The 18,694-nt window shown below is 37.3% G+C and overlaps 1 protein-coding gene across 1 annotated transcript in view; it reads left to right on the forward strand.

Annotated features, from left to right (window-relative positions):
* Positions 1–17,354, forward strand: part of LOC104403537 (tolloid-like protein 1) — a gene marked incomplete at its 5' end in the record, with an annotated part of 32,315 nt that extends 14,961 nt beyond the window's left edge. Inside the window, 5 exons of the mRNA XM_010011712.1 lie at positions 4,737–4,862; positions 6,224–6,351; positions 10,704–10,917; positions 14,885–15,135; positions 17,101–17,354. Coding sequence (XP_010010014.1) covers positions 4,737–4,862; positions 6,224–6,351; positions 10,704–10,917; positions 14,885–15,135; positions 17,101–17,235 — 854 coding nt within the window. The remainder of the gene's footprint in view (positions 1–4,736; positions 4,863–6,223; positions 6,352–10,703; positions 10,918–14,884; positions 15,136–17,100) is intronic.
* Positions 17,355–18,694: the final 1,340 nt, after the last annotated feature.

The following is an 18,694-nucleotide window of genomic DNA, read 5'->3' on the forward strand; positions in this document are numbered from 1 at the left end:
GAGTAGACTATAATTCATGGAGTTCAAAGCATCAAGTTGTAATCTTTTAGAACCATAATTTTCCTTGGCTTTCTCAGCTCTGAATGAAATGTTCTTTCTTCCTTCCATTGCCCCCTCCCCATCCTGAGCTGAAAACAGGTTTTTCCTGGTAATTTAAAAAAGTACATTTAAAATTATGCCATTGATCACTAAAAAAAATTCATTAGTCAGAGATAAGTCTGAAGCAATGTGATTTTTATTGAATAGAAATGTATGACGTGTCCTGGATATACTATATACTCAATCACCTTCAAAGAAAGATAGTTCGATATGAATAGTATTTGAATCTCTAAGTATATAGTTTTACTGAATGCTTCAAATGCAGATCTGCCATAGTCTTTTCTCCAATTTCATATGGATTCAGATACTTTGAATTTTATTTTTATTTTTTCTCAATTCTCTTCCAGTTGTTAACCATTTCTAGCAGATTCTATTCTTCTGTGTTATCTGGTTTTTCCCTTTTTTACATATTTCCTGATTAAAACAGAAACTTTGTAGTGCCTGAGACAAACTTCTGAACCTAAAGTATCTAGAAAGAAGTTGTCATCTCTGAATAATTCATGAGACAAAACTCTCATGGCTGTCCGAAAACTCATTAACTTTCTTACCCCTGAATCCCTTAGTACAGACATAATATTCTATTGGTCTGTCAATGAAGAACAGACTTGAGACTTAAGTGTTTTGATTACTGGGAGTTGATACCTGATCGATTTTCAGCTGATGAAGTGGGGGGTTTTTTCCCTATTTATACACTTGTCTTCAGAATACTATCAGAGTATGATACTTTTAGAAGGATGTCTGTGGAGAAATGCTTAGTGCTACTGTCTAAAATACCGGCTGGAAGGCATTTAACAGTTTTATTAATTAAATCACAGTAGGAATATGTGTAAGCATTTGGTTATAAAGGCATGCACCATGAAAAAAATCAGGAATTAGTAAAACACTGCGTCTTGAAGTCTGTTAACCAGTAAAGGGCATATGTAATGCACAGCAAGAGAGACAGGTGGATAAATCAAATTAGTTTTAATATTAGCACTGTAATGTGTTCCTCAAGCACAGCCGAAGAACTTCTTTTTCTAGAACTCCTTTTGGTGATGAATTCTGCACCCACAGCTATAGTTGAGAAAGCATGGCCCAGCTCCAGCTCAGATGACAGAAAGCAGTTTTTGGGTGGTTGGAATCCACTGTGATAAACTGTGAAAGCAAACAGTGGCATAGGGCAACAGATGACCCGCCTTAGGAAGGTATTTATGTTGCTATAAGACAACATGTAATTACATTTTTGGCTGTAAAATGGTGTTAACAGCCAGACAGGTGCTACTGGAAAGTGAGAAAAACTTTTTTATTCAACATTCTGTAAAATTTACATTTGATGGGACAGTTCTGAAGGAAGCTCAGTTGGGAGCCATCGCAGGGATATAGCTAATCTCCAGAGACACTTTTGTGTATTTATAATCTAGTTTCTTGGATAAAGAGAAGAAACAAGGGAGTCATGTTATATTAATTTTTTTAAACTTTTAATAATTTTTTTTAATTAGATATTAGGCTTCTAAAGGAAAAGCTTTCAGTAATTAGGTTTTTATTCTTTTTTTCTTCTGCCCTCCTCTCACTCTGTCCTGCTTTGTTACAAGACAGTGAACTATTGGAGTCTGCTTGGCCCATAAAATAACTCCATGAATTTACATTAGGATGGAAAAAAGATAACAGTAATATATTATTTTTTTACCCTGTGATGTTTCCAAGAAGATAGGTTAATGATTTCTTTAAATCAGTCTTTGTATAGTGGTATGATTAATACCCAGTGATAGTATGTCACTAAACTGCTTCCACTTATCATAAGTTTTAAGGTTACTTCAGTGTTTTAAATAAACATGATTCTAAACACGATCATTCAAAACATACATTGTGTTTGATGTAATATAAAAATAAGTTTTGTTGGAACATATATTTTCTTGGGTGATGATTCACTGAGCAGTTGAGAAAGCTAGAATGTTTCCAGCCTTGAGCAAATTTGTTTTAGAGCACAAACTCATCTCTGGTGCCATCCTGGTACATTTTTTTCCACAGACAAGAAAGCTGCCTGCAAAGAGAAAATTTTTGTTTTTGAATCTTGCAAGGACTTGATACAGGTCCCTTCAGGCCGAGTACGTATTATTCACAGACTGGTGGCCTCTGAGGGTCTCAGAGGTACGACTATTTGTCCTCTGAATGATTCAATCTAACATTTTGTTGAGAATGGATCTTTCGCTCTTCTGAGTACTAAAATGAGAAAAGAAAGTATCCATTCAAATCGGGAGACTCATTTCCATCTGCCAGCCTAACAAATGGCTTTGTTTTTACATGGCAAAACATTTGTTCCTATAACTAATACAGACTAATTGGGGTTTTTTCATGAAACTGGGGGATCAATTTGACAGAAAGTCTGTTCTGAATTATGAAGTGTGAGGAAGGCTCGTTCAACAGTTGCATCCTTGATTAACCATGCACAAGCAATCATTGTAGTTCAAATTCAGAAAGCTTCTCCTTTCTACCTTCTGTCCATTGTTTGATCTCTGAGAAGGTCCAAAATGGGACTGTTTGCTTGTGCACTTGTCTCTTAAGAGATTATTTTATTGAATAAAAGCTTATTTAATGTTAAAATACTTTTCAGTATTTTCACACAGCTTGGAGGAAGATGAAAATGGACAGGGCTTTTATTTAGAATTTGTGAACCTACTCTATGCTTGAAAGCCTAACTTGAATGCATTTTGAGCTTGCCTTCCATTTATTTTGCTATTTTGGTAGAAACCTACAAACTAATGCTAAGTTGGGGAAATATTGAAGAGTTTTGTTTGTATTATATCTAATCTCTCATTTGCTTGTTCCTGTTCTTCACTTGCAACATGGAATTATTTATGACAGTGCTTGCTTTTGCAAAGATAAAAGATTGTAACTTTTGTTTGTAATGAAATAGATTTACTACCTCAGTTTGGGACTTGCATTGCATGGGGCATAAACAGTGTATTGTGGAGCTTTTATGCTTTTTTCATAATCGAAATGACAAGTAGTATAAGCTTTTGGATGTATGATTCTGGAAGCTACCAAGGTTTTGACTGCTGCTTAACTTTCAAATCTGTTCGCATCTGCAGGAAGCTTTCAAAAACTTTCAGTGCAAACAGATTTGAGATTTACAGGGCAAAACGCAGTGGATGCTTGGGTTTGACTTGCAGAAGTTATCTGTAAATGTACATTATCGTCATGTATTTTAAGTAGGAGCTGATTTTTATGGAAAGACCTGCAAGTCAACGGGTCAAGTGTTGCATATGCTTTGGCAGATAAAGCTGATGTGTATGCATTTATAATGTAAACTTCCATTGTCGTGTTACTAAATATGAGCATAAGTAAGGGCAGGGGAAAAAATGCATGAATAAGACAATGAAAAGAGACTTTAATTATCCATAGGGGTTTGTAATCTATAGAAATTCTTACTGTGCTGACTAAATTCTGAAACTCTGCATGTTACTGTGTTTGGAGATAACACTGCTGCTTTCCAAGGTACATGAGGCAGAAGGGTGAGTGGTCTGCATTCCAGCCCTGCAGCAGCTGGACCTGTGGGATATCCACAATTTTGGCTCTTTTTCCTCCCCTCTATTTCATATTGAAATAACACATGTTGTAAGATAGGTTTTTAAATTGTGTTTGTGTGTGTGTGTGTATATATATATATATAGGCATTTTTCCATTTCAGGATTTATATCTATGTCTATACATATATATATAGATATATACATGTACATACATATACACATGTATATGTATATGTCAGGAGCAGTCTGTCTCTTTCAAATGGACCAGCCTCACCTAAAATGACAACAGCTGAATGACATAGAAGGGTGGCAGCTGAGGCCTCTTGCTAGAATGACAGCCTGTTAATCTAGTTTGGCTTCTGTCCATGCAGTGAATTTGTAGCTGTTTAATGGAGGTCATATTTCCTTCCCGACTCTCTGCTTTATTTCTAACATGCTAAAAAGCTCTTATGAAGGATTATATCTTAATAAACAGAACTGCATGCTATATTGTAGATCTTCTTGAAATAACTAATGCCAATTTCTTTTGTATGTTTTTCAATAAAATGCTTTCCTTTTGTGATGTTCTGTACTGTCCAGATTCATTAAAAGTAAAGCACACGGTCACTCTGCTGGGGGAAAAAATCAACTTATCAAAAAAGTTTATGTTAAATCCTTCTTAGTGCAGCTTGAAACATTTTTTGTCCTACATGTTCCTTTCAACATACCACCATTAAATTGTGGAATTTGCATAAATTTGGAATACTTTGTGTTGTCCATAGATTACACCCCTGTTGCTTACTGAAATAAAGCTTTGGATATTTATGATTTTTTTACCAGCTAGATTACTTGAAAGACCAAATGCTGGTAGCTGTCTTACGTCCTTTGATTTAGCTTGTTTGTTTGTTCCTCTCTCTAAGGAACTACCTCTCATTTCCTAGAAAGATGAGTCAGGCTGTTTGTGCCATGGTGCAAAACTGTAGGCTGAGCAATGAGTGGCTAGAACTAAGGTACCATGAAATGCCATGCTGAGAAGAGTGACTGTGCCTTAGGTTATCCTTTTCTTGAAACACTGTGCTAGACCTTTTTGTTTTTGGTAATGGGGACTACTGCTAGTCTGATGCTCACCCGACCTTGTTGTGTATTTCTTAGACAAGGATGAGTGTTCAAAGGACAATGGTGGCTGCCAGCACGAGTGCATCAACACGGTAGGAAGCTATGTTTGCCAGTGCCGAAATGGATTTGTGCTACATGAAAACAAACATGACTGCAAGGAGGGTAAGTAGTAAGGTATTTGAACAGTTAATTATACAACTGTTTTCAGAAAGCTCCCTGCAGCTCTCCTTCCAAAGAAAAGAAAGGAAAGAAAATGATCTTGGTAATGGGGGTTTAGACATTTGGGCTTAAACACTCCTTTGCCCTCCCTTTCCCAACCCCTCCATTGGTGTGTGGCTGAGTCTGAGGTCCATAGGAATGCAGTTTGGAAAACTTGGGATCATTGGCAGGGTGTGCTATTTTTAATAGTTCTGTGAAGTGTAGAACATTTAAAGCTGTAATAAATGCTGCATTAACCACTGGGATAAAATTTCTGGAGAGAAGCCTAGTAAACTTGTCATTTGCTCCTATCAGTAGTAGTTAGTTTCCTTGCAGTCAGGTTGAAACTTTATCTGCCCTTTCTAGGATTATTTTAGGGGACATATTCAGAGAAACTGAATTCCAGTCAAGACCCTGTACAACTTTCTTCCTATTTCCTGTCTCAAGGTGTGGCTACCTCCAAGAAAACAGTAGGCTTTGCAGTTTACGTAGAATTCAGATTATCTGCTAATGAATCTCAAGCGTGCAATATCATGTGAGCTACTGCAGTTTCTCAAGGCTGTGTTCTAACACGGATTTAATTTGCGAGTAAAGATATGCCCTTTGTGAGTCATTTGCATTTTCACTGGTGTTGAAATTATACTTGTCTGCTCTAAAAGATTCTTGTTGAATAATTCTCTGATATTTATAAAGGAATTTGAGATTGTTAAAGAACTAAATGCAAAAATTAAACTAGCTTCTTTCTTGCCTTCTTTAAGTTTTGTTTGTATGTATTTGCAGAGATGCACTTCTAGTGATGCACTTAGGGAGTGAAGGACTAAGCTGTTCTTGTTTAGTCTTAGCTGTTCTCTACTGGTATATATGTCCCTAAAAACTGGTTTAGAAATCAGAATGATTGCTCTGTATCTCCAGTATAAAAATTACTGAGAAGAGATTAAAATAAATTGTTCAAGACATACCATTTGATGCTGGAGTAGCAAGATTTCTCATATGGATTTTCATACTTGTATGTAGAGTGGCAGGAATAGCAGAATATTTTGGTTTAATACTTACGTTCATTCCGTTATCAATTTTTTCCAAAAAAAGCACCATCCATTGTAAATAGCAGTATATGTTTCACAGTAATCAGTAAACAGGTGTGCTGGGTTCATTTCCATAAAGTGTGTGCCAAAGGGGAAGAACGTGATTGTGCACACAAAAGATAGTGCTTAGCTGTCGTCCTAAAGATCCTTTCCATTCCACGGGTTCCCTGACAAAATAGGGTATTTTCTGGCTACCTCTGAATCAAACCCTCAGACTAACTGATACTATCACTGTTGGCACAGCTGAGTGTGAACAGAAGATCCATAGTCCCAATGGCATCATCACGAGTCCCAACTGGCCTGACAAGTATCCCAGCAGAAAGGAGTGCACGTGGGAAATCAGTGCCACCCCCGGGCAGAGGGTCAAGTTGGTGAGTATCTGCTTACTCTTCCTTTCTCTCTTTATTTCCACCAAATCTGCTCTCAAATGACTGTTACTAAACTTTACTATCAGTTTGCAGCCCAGAGGTAAACTGTTTTAAAAATCCACTGACTCTTGTCCATTCCTGGCCAACTGGGGCTACTCATTATCATAGAGCTATGAATTTAAGTTTGTCGTGATTGTAAATACTCTGGATAGCAAAGGGCAGGAGGAATACTTTCCTCCTTTCAGACTCTACTGTACCATTGTTGCAATTCATAAAATTTACATAAAGCTTTAACAAATATGGCAGAGGCTATTTTTGCAAACTCCAACATATAGAATAAGCAAAATTAGAAGTTATGAACAGTCTTCTCCACACACCTTCTGCATTTCTGTTCCGTAATTTTTGAAGAGGAAAAGAAGATACAAAACCCAGGAAACTGGACTTTCCATTTAAAAGTGGCTCCAGATTTTAACATAGGTATAAAAGCTGCCCAAGTAGGCTTAAGTGACCTTTGTGTCCAGCTGGCTGAGAACAGTGCTGGTGCCTGAAGACAGGCTAGTAGAGCTTAGAGACCTTTGCAGTTCTATTGAGGTTACACAGCTGAAGGTACAGACCTGCCCAGGGGGCTTTTCTGCTTTGAGCTCAGCCCCAGTGTTACTTCAGGCAAAGTACTCAGGGACACCCACAACAAAAGCTGGCCTTACGTATTTTAAAATCTGATAAATTGATTTAACAGATGTTTTGGAGCAAATAAACTGAAGAAGAAAGATGTCTGCTTCAGAGAGGCAGAAGTGCTGATGTGGGATCATGTATTGATTCCTGTTCACCAGAATTAAAATGGTTAAACTGTTCTGGGGGATGTGTGCATACTCTGTCCATTTAAAGGGTGCAAAACAGGTTTATGATTCAGGCGGCCTTCCTACTGTTACTTCTGAGCAAGTGTTCTTCCATCCTGGCTGAATAAACCAAAGCCAGCCAGGCATGGGCATGTTACTGTAAAAGCTTTTTCAGTTCTTTTAACCTCAGCAGGCAAAATTCTAACACTCGGGTTTCTTCAGTGAAATATCGCATCATCTATTTTACAAGAAAAGGTTTTTAAATTTGCTTTTGCCAATGAAATTGGAAAAATTAGACAGAATTTAACAAAAACCATCCACAATTTAGAATCTGAAATCCACTTTTCTGTGCAAACCAGTAGGGCAAATCAACTAAATTCTATATGTATAGTATCTATAAAGTCTAGTACAGCAAAATGCTATTTGAATAATATTAATACCATACTTCCGCTATGGCTAAATATTTTTTTCTTGGACTTTTACGCTGTATTTAAGTTTACTTGTCACAGTTTACTTAGTCAAGTTGAACAAGGAGAGAAACAATTTCTTCCTGGTAACAAACCACATGAATTGTAAGCCTATATTCAGTTTTTTGAGAGGGGTGTGAGTACAGAAACTAATCTTTAGTTGTGATTGCTCTTATTCTGATAAGCATTGAAAAGTCTCTTCCTGAAAGGCTAAAGTTAAGCATTTAGTATAATTAGGCAGCTTATGAAAAAATGGACATGCACTTCAGAATTTTTTAAATGAAACGTGTAGATAAAGATGTCTTTGAAAATGTATGTAGCAGAGAGAGCAATTTTCATAAGCTAATCAGCGGGATGTTTATAAGAGACAGACTTAAGTGTCCCATTCAGGCAGCTATCCATAAGTGCCACCAACGTATCTACCCTGTTGAGTGCTATAGATAGAAAGGGCTGGATGTCCAGAAGCTATGTGTAACATTTCTGAATACCATTCCCTCTTATAAGACAATCAAAATGGGGACTGTAGTCATGGTGGGGTGGGTATTCAAAAGTATTTGTCAATAGTCTGAAGAAGTGTGATATAATAGAAGACAGTGTGATTTAATTATACTAAAAACTTTATTAAATTATCCGTGAACTCTGTTGGCAGCAACTATTCAGTTATATTCAGCTTTAAGGAAAGTGTGTGTCAGTTCTCCTCTTTCAAACCTGCTGTTAGTCTGACCTCTTTTTTAAAAAATGGAGATCGTCTCTGAGTGTTTTGAACTGTCAGGCATTTTGAGCTCTTAAAAGACTTCATACTAAGATCTGCTTTTCCTTTTTAAAAAAAATTCCTTTGATTCTCTTTGTAATTTTTAGAGTCAATTGCTAGATGCACGACAGGTTTAGGATTTCTTTCTGCTGTTTGTGGGACCCAATATAACAAGTATGTCCTCCTGCAGACTTGGGAATCCCAGTGATAAGTCAGATGTTAAAAATAATACGTGTGTCTTGCAGTTCATTGTGAGAACTGTTTCCTAGAGAATGACTTTTTTGTACTGATGAGAAGTGAACAAATCTGATATAATTTTCCTCTAAAAGAAAATGTAGTTCTGCAGGCTGCTTTTGGATCACATCTAGTGCTCCCATTGATTCCAAGTTGGCTTGACTCAATTCTATATTTAAGTAACTCCCTTACAGTTAGTCTCTCTTCTTTCTGTGGGTTTGTTTTTGTTTTTTTTTTAACCTATCAGGTTTTATTTGGGTATAAATGACAACACATACTTGGCATTATAAAAGTAGGATGGCTGACTATAATTTAAGAGTAGCAGAAGGGACTGCTGTACAGCTGTTTTCACTGCCTCTGCAGTTTCAATCCCTTAAGATAAGCCCCTAAGCTTTCCTGTGAAATGAATCTCCATCCACTGCATCATGCAACTTTTCACTTTTCGCAAAACAAAAATGTTATTCTGAATATTCCACTTCTTTGGGCAAAAGACTTTGTGTTAGCTCTTTATAGCTCCTTTAGTTCAGCCGTTAATATAAATTACCATCACATTTCACACTGGCTGGATTCCACAAAGGATTCAGTAAGTCAGATTTGCTTTGGTACACTAGATACTTGCTTAGTATTTGACAGCTCAGTTTTGTTATTTTTAATTATTGCTTCTTAATCCTTTAGTAGGGCTTTTTTGGGGGTTAAGGAGGGTTTCTTTGTTGGTTTTGGGTTTTTTTTTCCAGAAACGATCAGGTGTATAACTAACTACTCATGGGAGCATTCATACTTAGTGTTTTTATGCTATTTTGTTGAACAAAACGTATTTTGAATTTCACCTTAAATTGTAGGTTATTTCTGAAAATTCACAAAGGTTTATATGTGTATTGCCTTCTCAGTGTTTACATGAGAAGAAATTAGTGGATTTTAAGGTTTATGTTTATTGTTGAAATTTAGCCCTTGTCAAAAAGTCTTACCTGAAATCTCTTGGGTATCTCCTTGAAATAAATTTGTTGATACCAGTCCAGTCTCAGAAGACACTCTTCCATATTTGAAAAGCAGGTATTAGTTGTATGGTTTTCAACAGTTTCTGTAGGATATGGCATATGCTGAGTTTGAGAAATATAAATTCCAAAGTTTTTAAAAGTAAGTTGGCCAGGCTCTGCTGCAAAGGACCTGCAATTTAGAATTTTTAATAGACTTGAATTTGTCCTTACAAGCTGCCATGAGCACTGAGAGAGACTTCAAATCTTTAAGAGCTCAGCAAGTAAGATAAATGTTTTGAAGTGTAGAAGAAACATCACAGATTCAAAATGAAATAAAGTTTGTGAGTCCCAGTTTGTGATCAAGCTATGGCAGCAATTTGAATTTTCTTGGAAGAGCTGAGGACAGCAAAAAAGTTTGCTGAAGTTCTTTCAATAAACAATCAACATAATTTTGCAATTTTTCCGATGATTTTGCTAGCAAAAATGTGATCTTAGCATGAAGGGTGTAGCCTGAAGTACTGTTAGTGTTATAATAATGAAAAATAGATCTCTAGAAAATAGGTTAGAAAATACAACTTTCATGCATAAGCACTCACGTGGAAAGGTCATTCTCAAAGGCTTTAGTTGCGGTGTGTGGTGAGTTTAAAAAAAAAAGGAGGGTGCGTTATGTTTTGCAGACGTTTCAGTCTATTGTCAACTATCTGAGGAACCAATAATTTTCAGCTTTTTGCTTTGTTAAATGTTCTGTGAAATTTGGAGCAATCCTATAAACTGCAAATTCAACAGCAAGGCCACTGTGTTCTAGATTTAATATGCATGTTAACTGGCTGTAAAGATTCTAATCCCTTTCTATATGAAGGATGATGCCCTCTTAAAATTCACTGTCTTGATTGTTATTCCACTTTCTCAAAATCAGTATGTTACTCAAAGCTACAGGCATGTAGGGGCAGTAATGTTAAATCTGTCAACTACATCTGCTTTGTATTCTGAAACAGACTAACAGTACATATGTAGCATGTACCATGTAAGTAGTGTAAACACAGTACTACATTAAGTAATTTTCTGTGTTGTTCCCCCTTCTCCCCCCCCTCAGATCTTCAATGAATTTGAGATAGAACAACATCAAGAATGTGCTTATGACCACTTGGAAGTGTTTGATGGTGAAAGTGAAAAAGCACCAATTCTGGGACGGTTATGCGGCAATAAGATACCAGATCCTCTTATTGCTACTGGAAACAAAATGTTTCTCCGCTTTATTTCTGATGCATCGGTTCAAAGAAAAGGCTTCCAAGCAACGCACTCTACAGGTCAGAAAATCAGGATGTGCTTTACTAATAACTTCCTCTTTGTTCTTTAGTGGAAGATATTTCAGCATTCCTTGATGAATTAACAGATAAGACAATGTTACAACTAAATCTAATGAAACCTTAAGGACAGCAGAAAAAGTCTGAGATTGCAGAAAGTATTCTCTGATATTGTAGATGTTTCTTTCTCCTCTCTCTTTCTCTACCTCTTTCATATAGGTAAGTTATTACAAGATTTTGGAACAAAGACGCCTAAGAAGAACATATTTATGTAGACAATCAAAGATATATTTCTTAAGATTCATGCCATTAATTTGTAAAAGATTCAATAGTTTTTCATTGTATTTGTAATGGAAGTACTTCACTGGGACCGGGACATGTGCTGCTCCTCCATTACTTTCCTGTTCTAACATAAACAAAAGTCTGGGTTTTGTGTAAACAGCTGTAACTTTCCTGTAAAGACAAAAAGGAAAGACAAGACAAAGAAAAATAAGAAAAAACAATATTGAAGACTTCTTAGGATCTTAGCAATATAATCTCCTTCATACTTACCAGTTAATTTTGTTCTTTGTCAGAAATCATTGAAACTGAAAATAGTGTTTTGCAACTGCATTAATAGATTTCTTGGTACATTTTCATAGAGTGTGCGCAATTTCCCCGACGTTGCTTGGCTTACAGTGGCCCCTAGTGCTGAATCTCTGAACTTCCAGTGCCTGCTATAAAACGAGGGGGTGGGGTTTTTTAATTCTCTTTTTCAGCCATAACGTCCGTCTGTCCAAAGTTCATTCTTATTCATCCAGTATTTGGCAATAAATATTAATGTAGACAAAATTATATAACTATTTGTGCTGGTAGGTAAGGTTTACTGTCACATAACAGTTATTAGCAGAAGATAGTAATCGAGGTGATCAGTAACTGATAATGTAATTTGATATTACCCAGACTCTTCATCAACTTGATGTGCAGCACTCAGCCAACAAATCCTCATTATCAGTGTTAGCATTTCTCTCTTTTTTTTTTCTTCTGCTTTGTTAAGAATAATTCTGAAACTTTATTAATTTAATTTCCCTTTCAGAGAACAACAGTAGGCAACAGTAGGTGAACTATTCACTTTTCATGATCTGTGCCTGGAAATTGAAAAGCTTAGTTACCTGTAATTCAGTTTGGCTTTTTTTATGGAAAATTCCCTTTACAAGCATGCCATTGTTTGCCTTCCCTTAGGTGGAAAATTAGATAGAAATGGTAATAATTACTCATTTTTAAATTACCTCAGGGTAAATAGTTCAAGATCAGAACTCTTGTTAGAAACAGGTGTTGTAAAACTACTGTCTTGTTTATTATTCTCACTTTCAATTTGCAGATTGGAGCAGTAGCTATGGGAAAAGAGTTCAAATATGTTATAACATCAGTTATGTTATAACTTGCTGGAATTTCCCTCATATCTACTGGGTTTTATGTTCCTGAACTGGAAAAACTTACTTAGCATGCATCATAGTGCTTTGTTTAGCACAAATAGCTACGTTTGATTGGGGTTTTTTTTTTTTAGAGAAAGTCTGAAGAATAAAATCTGCCCAGTTTATAAGAATTTAAAAATTATAAAATTTGCCTCCTTAACAGAGGTTATTTATTTCTGTCAACTGCTGTTGCACAAGATGCTCACTAATTTGAACAGGGCATCACCAGCATGTTCTTTGAGGTAGGGTTTGATCTTGCAGCCTTTTCCTGTAGACTTGAGGCAAACACAGATGCTTCATGGGAATTTTACCTCTGTACTTTGGACGTACATGTGAGTGAATAGATATCTAACAAGTGTATGGACAGTGGATTGTATGTTCTTGTTTAGGTTTTTTTCTAGCAAACAATAACTGATGGTGTGCAATGGAAGTAGGGAAGGTTGCACTCAATCCTGTACAGCTGTGCAGACAAACAGAGAGCTGAGGAAGCTGCTCCCTTCACTTCTAAGCTGTTGGCAAAACTCACTCAGTAGAAGGACTGGTGTAATGGAACAGCAGTGAAGAAGTAACTGGATGCTATGCCTAAAGATGTTTGTGGTGCTGTTTTCCTGGCATCTTCGTAATTTAATGGCCTCTTATTCTAGTAGAATGTTGATTTCCCTTCTGTTAAAACTTTTTTGGCTTGAAATACTATCGAAATTCCAAATTTCCATTGAATATTTCAGAAAACAGGATAAAACCATAGCAGCAAAAGGCAGTTAAGTTTCAGAAAATAGACTGGATAGAAAGGCTTTCCCTGGTGGAGCAAAAACTTATAAAATGCTGTTTTAAATTGCAATACAGTTTTACAGAAACATTCTGTTATATTTTCCTCTCTCAGGAAAGGCGTAACCCATCCAGATGGAATTTATAAAAATGCTCCTGACAGAACATTAAACACCATTGTTCAGGGTGTGATTTGGGTGCTGCAACACAGGCATCTCCTTCCCTTCTGGATGGCTTCATTTATGGTGCCTGGCCTCCACCCACCTGCAGGAGGTTGCAGGTCTGCTGTAGGCCCTATTCCTGTCTGTCAATGCTGTGAGAATGTCTCTGACAAATTTGGACATCTCAGATGTCACTCAGTTTAGGATCTTGCATCACTTCCAAAATGACTGATAATTTGGTATGGCAATGCTGGATCAAATTTGTAATATATTTCACTAGTTCACATAGTGTGGATTTAAGTTTTTCCCATCTGTCCAGCTTCTTAAACAGTCAAAAGAATACTGCTTGATTTGCTGTTGCATTTGTCAGAAGCCTGAACAGCCACTAGAAAGATCAGGAAACAAGAGAGGGTTTTTATTCCTTAGCTGATCTAGAAAAAAGTCTTTCACCTAAAGATGAACAGCATTTTACAAGTCAGGTATATTTCTTTATAGTCAGATGTGTACAGCACACCTACAGCAGAGCAGACATACCTGTGTAATGGAAAGCACAATGGGTGGTACAGCTAGGTTACTTCTGGTATCAGGCAAAGCAACTGGTACTGTGTGGCACTTCCCTGTTCTGTACAGACTCACCATAGCTTGTCCCACACATCCTAATGCAGTGCCGCATTGTGCAGGCTGGATGTAGACTTTTGAAACCACAAGTTAGTACTTAAGAACTTGAAAATTTGGCTTTTAATTTCTAAAACCAATACTTCATTCTTAAGGGATAAAGTAGGACAGGAAAGACTTGGGGCTCTTGGTTGGTGAGAAGAACTACAGCATGACCCGGCAATGTGCACTTGCAGCGCAGAAAGCCAGCCATACGCTCAGCTGCATCAAAAGGAGCATGACCAGCAGGTCGAGGGAGGTGATTCTCCCCCTCTACTCCAGCCTCATGAGGTCCCACCTGGAGTACTGAACTCAGCTCTGGGGTCCTTAGCACAGGAAAGAGCTGTTCATGTCCATGAACCACGTAACAAGCAAGCTAGTGAGCTTGGCAGTGGTGTTTAGTATAGAGCTGGCTCTCCAGGTGCTTACATGACGGTTAAAGCTAACAATTCTATGAAACTCAAGACTTTTGCACTTGAAGGCTGACTACATGTGTGCTAGAGCTGATTCTCCCCAGCCACTTGCAAACAGTGTTGTTAACCCATGCAGAAACGTTGTCACCCCTGAAGTGTGGATGCCCCTCTTACAGCACTTGCCTTGCTGATCACAGCCACCTCTCAAGTGCCTACCCAAAGAATGTCCTACAGCTTGAACCCCATTCCTTATAACTTTGATGTTCCCTGCCTTTTTGTCTTCCACTTGAAAATCATGAAATATGTTCAAGCCTCTGTAGTTATAAAAAAGAATTTATAGAGGAAAACCTCAGAATGATGGATTTGTGTTCATGCTGAGTAGTACTTCACTCTGCACCTTATTTGATTGACCTGCTTGATGCATAAGAATGCCTGAATAAGGCTAGGTGTCTATTAAAAAAACCCGCAACTAAGACTTACTGAATAAGCTTCTTCATCCCTTTTTCTTCTCCCATCTGTTTAGAGTGTGGTGGTCGGCTGAAAGCTGAAACCAAGCCCAAAGATCTGTACTCGCATGCTCAGTTTGGTGATAACAACTATCCAGTTCAGGCAGACTGCGACTGGCTTCTGGTGGCAGAGCACAGCTATCGAGTTGAGTTAATGTTTCAGACATTTGAGGTTGAAGAAGAGGCAGACTGTGGTTACGATTATGTGGAGCTCTTTGATGGTCATGATAAGACAGCTGTGAGACTTGGTCGATTTTGTGGATCTGGGGTAAGTAACCAGGTACCGACCTTTTCATTTGCACAACAAAAAGAGAAAGAAAGACAGGGCAGAGGAAGGAAAGGGTTACGAAGGGATGAGGCTACAATGAAGATACTAGATTATCTGCTTTAAGGTTTTTTTTATTTTTTTTAATAGAAATGTGCAGGCTTGTAGTACAAGTATTCCCTTGAAATATTTTAAACGATAAATATTCTTGTCTAGTTCTTGACCAAAGTATTGTAATGTTATGCTAAGCTTTAGGTAGCTGACAGTGGAGTGTTAATCAGCAATCAAAAAATAGCTACCATACATTTTCCCATGCAGAAAGAGAAATGCACCAGTGTTGAAAATTATCATATTAAAATTCCTTCAATTTGAATGAAGAAGCCACTTTTTACAGAGGGAGGAGTGCTTGAGAAGCATTTATAATATGCTGATCTACTACTTAAATCTGATTTTAGGAAAAAAGTGCTCCTAAAATGTGTGATTAATATGGGCCTTAAGAAAGCCCTGTCGTTCCATATGCAACTCTGACTTGTTTTAACTGTGAGACATGGGGGAAATTGGCCAGGTGACATCCTGAAAAGGATGTATCCTATTTCTCCTTTTAGACTTGCATTGTTATGTTGGCTGCCTGCCTTGTGAAAGCTGGTGCAATGATCCCACTCATCCTTATCAATTCTTTATGCATGTGCAAATGCAAGCACACTTTCATACATACACTCTTTGCCTAGATAAAAGGTTTGAAAGGCTCTACATGAGATGATAGGAGCTCTTAATTAACCATGTGCCACTTTTTTGATTCGGCCACAGTGCTGAAGCAAACATCTCAGTCATTCGGACAAGTTACCTGTAAGTTGGCTTATATCCTTCTAGGGCATTTTTGAACACTTAAAGATACAGGAACTGTGCTACCACTGAACCTCTAGGCAGTATATTCTAAGCGAAATGCTACAACTGAGCCCAGTATCTACTAATTTACACAAAACAATAATTTTCTTTGGAGATTGCCCTGTTTTTCAAGTAGAAGGACAGCAAACTGAAGGCTGGCCCACCCTTGGGCTGAATTCAGTTTTTCTTTTGTGGGGTGGAGGGTAGTGGTGGTTGGGTTTTGTTGTTGTTTTGGTTTGCTTCTGGTGAGGTATGGATGACTGGCTTCAGAGGCCATATAGAAAAGACAAAATTAAATAGAAAAGTTACTGAAAGCAAAATAATCCAAACTGAAGTGGAAAAAAGGCACTATTAATATATATTACCACCTTGTTGTCAAATTTAGAAAAAGGACTTCCTAGTTCAGCTGGTACTTCTGATCGATGTGCTTCAGTAATAGACCAGGCCATCATGAGTGCTATGAATAAGACAGAAAATAGGTACTGGAGTCTGTTGTTTATCTAAATTTAGAATATTGTGTATGGTCCTGCCCAGTCACTTACATGATTCTAGCAGTAACTGTAGAAGACATCTGGGAAGGACAAAAGAAGAAGGAGCTTTGTTTTCTTTGTCTCGTATAAAAGACCGTGGAGATAATTCATACAAATTGAAGAAGTTAAGTCAGATTCAGAAAGTTAGATGACACGTTTATTTAGATTGTGTGAAAAGATGCTTTTTCAGGCCCAGACCTCAAGATTAAAAGAGTGCGCATTAATATAAAAGCAGAAAGTTACAATAATAGAGAATTTCAAAACTTCTGCCAGCAGATAAAAATTCAAGCATCATGATTTAAACTGGTCTCCAGCTTTTAGGAGCTTAGACTGTCATTTCCTCAGTCTGCATCAAAATTTCCTAGCCTATAATTGAGAGCTGAATGGCATAGATATATTTTGTCTGATGATGTCAGATGGCACCATATGAGACCCAATGGAATTACATGATAATTATATGACCAAAAAAAAAAAAAAAGAAAAAAAATTGTGAGTGAGGGGGATAAATACACAGAGTGGACAGATAATTTATTTGTTTCTTCATTTATTTTAGCCACCAGAAGAAATCTATTCAGCAGGGGAGGCTCTTTTACTTCACTTTCATACAGATGATACGATCAACAAGAAAGGATTTCATATACGATACAGAAGTATAAAATATCCAGATAGTGTGCACACCAAAAAATAACACAAGAACCTCTAAGCCAGAAAAGGAGAGTGAGAAAAAAAAGAACGCACAGTGGAAAGGAATGAAGGCGTGTCTTTTTTTGGAACTGCAGTTATTAGCACAAATGTTTTATATGAGTTCAGTTGAAATGATGACCCATAAGACCAGAGACTGAACTAAAATTAAAAAAGAACCGGTGGAGTAGTCAAGATGATGATGTGAAGGCTCCATACTTGACTGTTGCTGCGAAGCTTGTGAAAGGACTTTGCATGCAGTGAGAATAGAAAAGCTTTTGTTCATGGTTTGACATTTGTCTTAGATGCGTGCAGATTCAACCGGTTGCATTCAGGGGAAGTGACCCTTCAGACTATTCTTCCTTCTGACAATTGTATGGTGTCCAGGAAGAAAAAAAAAAAGCTCTTTCAGGTCACACAATCAAAATACTGTCCTTATATCTAGTTGCTTTGACTTTATATCCTGCATATGGTGTGTACAAGGACTTGAAAGAAGATATGAAATGGGAAGGTCTTCCTGCATTGTTCTGTATTTTTTACAAATTCATCTGTCATATCAGGTTAACAGTGTTTTGAAACTGGAAAATCCTACTTCTGAAACATAACTGATCTTTAGAGTATTTTGTTTTACTAATGGCGGAAGTCTGAACTGTTACGTCGGTCACTAGTTGACTAATCACTAATTGTCTGAATTTGAACAGTGTAAGCATCTATAAAATGTTTGGTTTACTAGTTAAGTAAGCTATCTCTGACGATGTGCTCTTATTTTGCACTGATCATAGAAAGACTGAGATGAAAACCTGTCCTGAATCGAAATCTGTATCCATGAGAAACAGAAATAGTCAAAGATCATATGAAACTCCTCCTACTGAATTTGTTCTCAACAGTGCATTTGGAGCCACTACTAAGCTTTATTTCTATGGACCTCTTTTGTGAATGAACTAATTGTCTGGTTTAGCTACTCAGAAATGAAGCTGCAGTGGTATCCAAGAGGGAGGTTTCCCAAAGAGGGTTTTTATTTCTGGGAGTAATAGTATCTGTGATGGTGAAAAGAGCAAATCAGAACAACAGACCCAGGATTTTTTTGTTATTGAGTGAATTCCTATGGTGCTATTCCATGAACATTAAAAACAAACCAAGAAGTTTTAGTCTTTTGAGCCAACAGCTTGCAGATCATGAATGTCTCACTATGCCTGGCTGCATCTGGAGAAGGAAGGTTTTACTGCTCCAACGGAGAATGAGTTACAACGGCAGCACTAGTCCTGTGGAACAACTACTACTATTGCCTTAGAATCCTCGCACACGGTCAGACAGATCTTCCTGTAGATACACCTCTAATTTGATAAATAATTCGATGACTTAAACATCTTAGTGTACACTAAAAAAAGGATCTTCAAGTGAAAGCTCCATCTGCAGAGCGAGATCATCTGCTGTAAATACAATGACCTGCTTTTGATGTAGAGATG

Source organism: Nestor notabilis, unplaced genomic scaffold (assembly GCF_000696875.1).
Source record: "Nestor notabilis isolate BGI_N333 unplaced genomic scaffold, ASM69687v1 scaffold19873, whole genome shotgun sequence".
NCBI lineage: Eukaryota > Metazoa > Chordata > Aves > Psittaciformes > Psittacidae > Nestor > Nestor notabilis.